Source organism: Leucopleurus acutus (genome assembly GCF_964270905.1).
Source record: "Leucopleurus acutus genome assembly, chromosome: 7".
Classification (NCBI taxonomy): domain Eukaryota; kingdom Metazoa; phylum Chordata; class Mammalia; order Artiodactyla; family Delphinidae; genus Leucopleurus; species Leucopleurus acutus.
In genome coordinates this window covers 50,788,453-50,795,237 of record NC_139150.1, presented here as the reverse complement: position 1 = coordinate 50,795,237, position 6,785 = coordinate 50,788,453, and the positions used below count along the sequence as shown (strand labels likewise).

The 6,785-nt window shown below is 44.2% G+C and overlaps 1 protein-coding gene across 1 annotated transcript; it reads right to left on the bottom strand.

Annotated features, from left to right (window-relative positions):
- Positions 1 to 1,685: 1,685 nt before the first annotated feature.
- Positions 1,686 to 5,436, bottom strand: TMEM252 (transmembrane protein 252; the record flags this gene model as incomplete). The annotated part of the gene is made up of 2 exons (XM_082842402.1): positions 5,085 to 5,436; positions 1,686 to 1,923 (listed from the first exon to the last, which is right to left on the bottom strand). The coding sequence occupies exons 1-2, from the start codon at positions 5,360 to 5,362 to the stop codon at positions 1,686 to 1,688; spliced, it is 516 nt and encodes a 171-aa protein (XP_082698528.1). The 5' UTR covers positions 5,363 to 5,436.
- Positions 5,437 to 6,785: the final 1,349 nt, after the last annotated feature.

Sequence of the window (6,785 nt, the reverse complement as noted above, 5' to 3'; positions counted from 1 at the left end):
TATCATTAGGAACCATCTTTCATCAACAGTATAAGAATCAGATGAAAGGAAATTACACCAGGAGGTGAGGGCCAAGCTCCTAGGCAGAAAACGGAGGGCTTATTTACATTTTAAAAGAGCAGCCAGACTGTTAACCCTAAAGCAACCTTTGCTGCCTCTCTTTAAGATAATGCTGCAACCCTGGGGCTCCACTTCCTGTTAGGGCCCTCTTCCTCAAGTGGGAGACAAGTCCAAACTGTTCCCTGGGAGGAGGAAGTAGGACAGGATTAGCACAACCTAGCCCAAAAGTGTGAAGTCAGCATGTCTTCCCATGCCCCCTAGGAACCTTTCTTCACCCTCCTGGAAATAACTGTATGTTGTTGGAAAGGTTTCTTAACTTCTCCAAGTCTCGATTTATGCATCTGTAAAATGGGAATAACCATAGCACTTATCTCTGAAGGCTATAGTGAGGGCTAAATAAAAAGCGTAAAAAGCTCATAACACAGTGCCTGTGATATAAAAGGCATTCCCCGATTGTTAGATATTAATCCCAACATAAAGTCCTCCCTTGATGGGGGAGGAAACTGAGGCCCAGAGAGATGAAGGTTTTTGCTCAAGCTCTAAAGCATCAGGCTGCATCTCCTCCCACCATTCTGCCATCTGATTTGTCCTCTTGTATTAAAACTTATAATAAGATATAATGAAGCTGACGAGGAATCACTGGGCTTTAAAATAAATGTCCTAAGTCTAAAAGTGCCTGGATCTGTATCTTGAGACACAAAGAATTTTCTGTTAATGATTAAGGTACTACAGTATAGTCTCCTTTCTTTCAAATCCTAGAGATTTACAGGGGGGTTCTCTGAAATATATGGGTGTTTTAAAACTTTTCAAGATTTATGTCCAATTCTGTATTAATACAACCGATGGCTAGTACAGATTCTTTTTTTCCTGAATCCTGTGTATGATGAATTTTTAAGTATTCTCTTTATTCAACTTGAGTCTCTAAGAAATCTTATCATATATGCTTGTACAACCATCCGTTCTTAAAATACTCATTTAAGATTTTGTACTTGAGCCATTTTGAAAGCAAATAGTGAAGTCACTTTCCTTTCACATAGAAATAAAATACACATATTTAAAATAAAGTCATTCAGAATAACATTCATGGGTTCCAGAGGCAAATCTCTTACAGTGTGAATTACTGTATCACTCTGGTAATACGGTAAATGAGGATAACTTCAAAGCCAGCCAGCAGAACCCACAATTTAAATGATAATGCCCCTTCATGGCCAGCATGCTTTCCCTTTGTGATTATTGGTAATGCAGTACATGAAGGTACGTGGTGTCCAAGCAGCATCTATTCCTCCCTTTTGGGGGTCTAGGTGATGGGAGAGGAGTTGAGAGAGCAGAAAAGCTCTCCGTGGAGCAGAGCTCTCACAGCACTTTTGCAGCCCAAAAGTTCACCTGGGTTGAGATCCTTTGAAACGTTTGCCTGGTGCCGACCACACCCTTCCAGGGCTCCGCTCTGCCCTTGCAGGCCAAGCACGTGTGCGGAATTGCATTGCTGTCACACGCAGCATCCCCTCTGCAGACTCCCATGTGGGATCACTGATGCGGCTTTTCCCCCCACAGTCCCTGCCTGGGTTTATGACTAGCAGCTGCATCCCATGAGGGTGCGTCATGAGGGCTGGAGAGCTTCCCCTGCTTCAGCACTCTTGGTTTTGCCTGTCAGCTTCCTGCAGTGGCGTTGCTGCCTCCACCCTGTCCGCTACAGACTCGTCATAGGATGGTGGGGCCTCCGGGTGGGCATCACCTTCATCCTCAAGTTCGAGGCCCATCTCTGTATACGGAGGTGGAGGAACACCCGAGGTCTCTTGCTCTGCAGGACAGCCTTGCTTTTCAGCATCAAGACTCTCTTCATAAGCAGGAGGGTAAAAATCTGGCCTGGGGGACAAAATGCCACAAACATACATGTGTTATTTAAGCGGTTCATGCCAAAGAGGCATATGTCTGCCTCTCTCAAATCACATCGTGTGAAGTTAAACTGTTAAGAAACATTGATTCGGAAACAGATGTTCTTCCCTGGCATCACCAGTTTTTTAAAAATGTGCTGCTCTTCCAGCAAAACCCTCTTTATCAGCCGTTGGACGTGTGCCTCTATACTCATCTTTTTCCAGACTATTCCCTCTCTCTTACTCATTGGAACCAGGGACTTTCAGTGTGAGATCCTTAGCAGGGGTAGGGGACATGGGGGCCTTGACTGGAGCATCTCTCTATCCAGTTATTTAGTTCATTCACATTTTTGTCCCGATTCACACACATCCTCTTCTACTCGATTGCACTCACTGTCTCAGATCCTCACAACCAACAAAATGGTGAATGAAAACCAGCTCCATGAAGATTCCGGAACTATATCAGATGCTTCTCTCTTTCCTATCACTCTTTCAATCAGCTGGGCCGCCCTTCCTCCCGCCGCCATACTTATTTCTCAAACTATTTCAACTGACAACTTTATGTAGATTTCAGTCGTGGTCCTTTCCATGCCAACAGGCCAATGGCTAAAGGAGCCGTTCATGCCAGAGCTGATGTACTCATCGGTAATCTTGCCCAGTGTTGCTAATTGCTAAATCCTCTGGCTTCTCCGTCGTGAATGGGATTGGGGGTGGCGTGGAGGTGAAGAAGCGGGAGGGTGAGCTTGATTTAGTTGTGTATTTATAGAGTGAGTCCTTCCAGTGCCTACAGGGAGTGTTTGTGGTACATAACCACAACAGAACAGGGACTGCCATCTGTAGCCACAGCTCCATTCCAATGTTACCAGGCCCAAAACCAAAGAGCTGAAGGAGCTATCTACTGTACAGTATATATCTCAGCCTTCACTCAGAATAGCCAAGGCTGTGCCCTGGGGCACATGTGTAAAGGCATTGAAGACAGAAAGTTGAGCTGTTCCCTGGAGCGATTTGAGAGGCTCCGGGATGACTGCTGGCTGCCCCCATGTCCCATCCACTTCTCCCATCCCCCAGCCTCCCCACACTGCTTCGCTTTCCCAGTGTCCTGAATTCCACCATTGCAGACCCCTTTGGGTACCCATTTTGAATGCAAATCCTTCTGAGAAATGTAACTTAACCACTTACTGACTTGCTAGCCATTCTGAGTGGGCTGGGCATCTATTAGATGCAGCAGAAAGAGGCAGTAAAAGGGAGGTGTCGTGATACCATAGTTTAAAGTATTTCAGCACAGACAGTGCAATATTATGCATGTGTTAGTAAATTAAGCTACATCCTAAAGGCAATCAGTTATTCTTATCAGGAATTCACACTCTGGAGGCAATCATCTAACATTTATACCAAAATAAAAGAAAGAAAGAAAACCATCACTCTAGAAGCATCTTCTACAATCACTTCAGTTATCTTTAATTTTTTATCAAACCCAGAGACCTTGCAGTTAGTATAATAAACATTGGAAATGGGTTTTGGTCATTGTAATTAGTATCTTATTAATTAGCATAATCATGTCAGAAATCAACTGTCATGGATAAAAATCACTTATATTCAAGGTACATGGAGTAGCTAAAATATTGTTTGGCTAAAAAGTTCGTTCGGGGTTTTCCATAAGATGTTACAGAAAAACCTGGACAAACTTTTTGGCCGACCCAATATCTTAGATGAAGAGAATAAAAGAATTTATGGAGTCTTGCAGACTGTACCTTAAGGATGATGCCTGAGGTTTTATCCCTAAATGATTCCGTGTTCAGCCAGAAATTAGGAGATTTTTGGTTGTCCGATACTTACCATAAGGTTAACTGAAAGTTTTTTATTGTGGTAAAGTACATATAACATAAAATTTACCACTTTAGCAATTTTAAGTGTACAGTTCAATGATATTAAATACATTCACATCGTTTTGCAGCCATCACCATTATCCATCTTCAGAACTTTTTCATCATTCCAGACTGAAACTCTGTACTCATTAAACAGTAGTAACTCTCCATTCCCTCCTCCCCTGGCACCTGGTAACCACTGCTGTACATTCTGTCTATGAATCTGACTGCTCTAGGTACCTCATGTAAGTGGAATCATATAATATTTGTCTTTTGGGCTTATTTCTGGCCTATTTCACTTAGCGTATTGTCTTCAAGGTTCATTCATGTTATAGCTGCATCAGTATTTCCTTTCTTTTTAAGGATGAATAATATTCCATCTTTTGTACATACCACATTTTGTTTATCCATTCATCCATTGATGGATATATGGGTTGTTTCCACAGTTTGGCTGTTGTGAAGAATGCTGCTGTGAACACTGGTGTACAAATATCTGTTCAAGTCCCTGCTTTCAATTATTTTGTCTATATACCCAGAAGTGGAATTGTTAGATCAAGTGGTAATTTTATATTTAATGTTTTGAGGATCCTCCATGCCACAGAGCAGCTGCACTATTTTGCATTCCCACCAGCAGTGCACAAGTTTCCCAGTTTTTCCACATCCTTGCTAACCTTGTTGTTTTCTGCTTTTTTGATAATAGCCATCCTAATGGGTAGGAGGTAGTAAGGTTAACCAATTATCACCTCTGGAATATGAGTGCCTTGTCTCAGGGAAATCTTTCATGCAATGTGTGATCAGAACACCTAAGAGTACAGAAAGCTGGGACTTCACTGAGCTCGCGGAGAGATTATATAGCTGATTTCATGCTTGCTTTGCTCATTTGTTGCGTGACAGAGTTTGGTCTGGGACTTGCTTTCCTTACAACCTGGTAGCCAGGTTATGAGGAATAACTAACCATCACCTGCCTGTAAGGACAGCTCCCATGATACAACAAAAGAAAATGAGTTTGGCCTCTTAAATTGGCTTTGGTGTGTTTTTCAGTGGTGATGGGAGAAGGGTGGTTATTCTCTGGCATAAATTCCCTCTACTTCATAGTTTTCCCCAGAGGCAGCACCATTCTTCCTAATGTCTAATCCCAGAGTCATTCCCTGACAATAAAGCTTCAGTTGTAGACACATAGCCCCATGGGACGTGTAAGTTGCTCGCCAGTGGATTAGAAGTCATTGACCTTTTCCGGAACTCAGCCCCACCTCAGTGCTCCCCAGTCCTCTGGCTTCTCAGCACGTACCTGTCCACTGTGGCCAGGGGCAGGGCCCCCTGAGCACCGTACTGTCTGAGCACACGGCTGAACACCCCTTTGCTTTCACTGGCCTGGTGGTAGGTGCTCCAGAAAATTCCACTCAGAAGGATCACAAACCCCAGAGGCAGAAGCAAATAGGCCAGGATCAGGTTCCCCTGGCAGTTGAACAGGGAGCCCGAGGAAATGAAGAAGGCCCCCAGGCAGATCATCAGGAAGCCCGTCAGAAGGGCAAAGGCACAGAGAACTAGACAGGTTCTGTTCTGCATCCCTGCTTCTTTGGAACCCAGCTCCCTGACCCTGCCACTCCCCTGCTTCCCCTGCTCAGAGAGAATGCTCTCATTAGCCAGCTGTCAGCTTTATATGCTCTGGGACCAACTGGCCTTTGGACAATTAAATGAAGCAGGCACTTAGAAGCTATTCATTAACTATTGAAAGTAACTGTAATATCCTTGATTAACCTAAAAACGCAGCCTTGTGTACTGCAGGAAGGCGTGGCATAGCTCTCTTGCTCTTCTGAGCTGAATGGGACCCTAGGCTGACCCCAGTTATTTGAGGGAAGGTCTCCCATCCTTTGATTAAAAGGGTCTCTTGATTCCCATGCGGGTGATTCCAAACTAATGCTAGAGAAATTAGCATTCCTTGCTGAACCCTGTTCTTTGTGGTTTGGCAAGGAGTCCTTTCCTAATTGCTTCTTCCTTTTTCTGTCCTAAAAAGATAATTGTTAAGGCTCTTACCATATTTGTCTTGCTTCTCTCAGTGATTCTCCCTTTATTGCCTTCACTTTATAATGTTGGAAAGATTCCATGAAAAAAGCTGAGGGGTGAACTCCCTGCTTCAAAGGGGAGTGTCAGCAGGAGGGGGAAGAAGGTGCTGTGGAGAAGGATTGTAACTGACAGATCTTCAGGAATGTGAGGGGATTTCTGAGGATGGTTGTAAATGGTAGTAATCTGGTGACTTCTGCTCTGAGTCTGATTTTGTATCTCTCCCATCTTTCCCATTGTCCCATTGTATCTTTTCCCATTTCCCCAGCCCCAATGCTGAAATAATCCTAGGGTCATTTCTTGTTCATACATAGGTGTTAGATACTTTTTTTTGCTTATTGCTCAACCACTGGCTACCCCACTTGGCTCAGCAGAAGTATTTAAACCAGATCTCACCGTTCCTGCTCTCAAAAAGGCCACAGGTGTTTGATAAAAGAGCATTCCCTAAACATGTGTAGCATGTTTCCACCTCCATGAAAAACAAATACGTATGAGAAGTGCTGCCTGTTCAATCCTTACCCTCCCCCCAACATATCTTAGGCTTTCACAGAGTGCACTAAAATATTGAAGGCTCTGAAAAGTCCTACAATTTTTTCCCCTCACAAAATATATATTAAATGAAATTTGTTTTGGTAGATGCTGCTAAAAATTGTTCCCTGTCTTCTCCTCTGTACCATTGCTCTATGTAGCACTGCCTTAAAAAATCTTTCCAGGGCTTCCCTGGTGGCGCAGTGGTTGAGAGTCCGCCTGCCGATGCAGGGGACACGGGTTCGTGCCCCGGTCCGGGAGGATCCCACATGCCGCGGAGCGGCTGGGCCCGTGAGCCGTGGCCGCTGAGCCTGCGCATCCGGAGCCTGTGCTCCGCAACGGAGAGGCCACAACAGTGAGAGGCCCGCGTAGAGCAAAAAAAAAAAAAAAAACAGAAGCA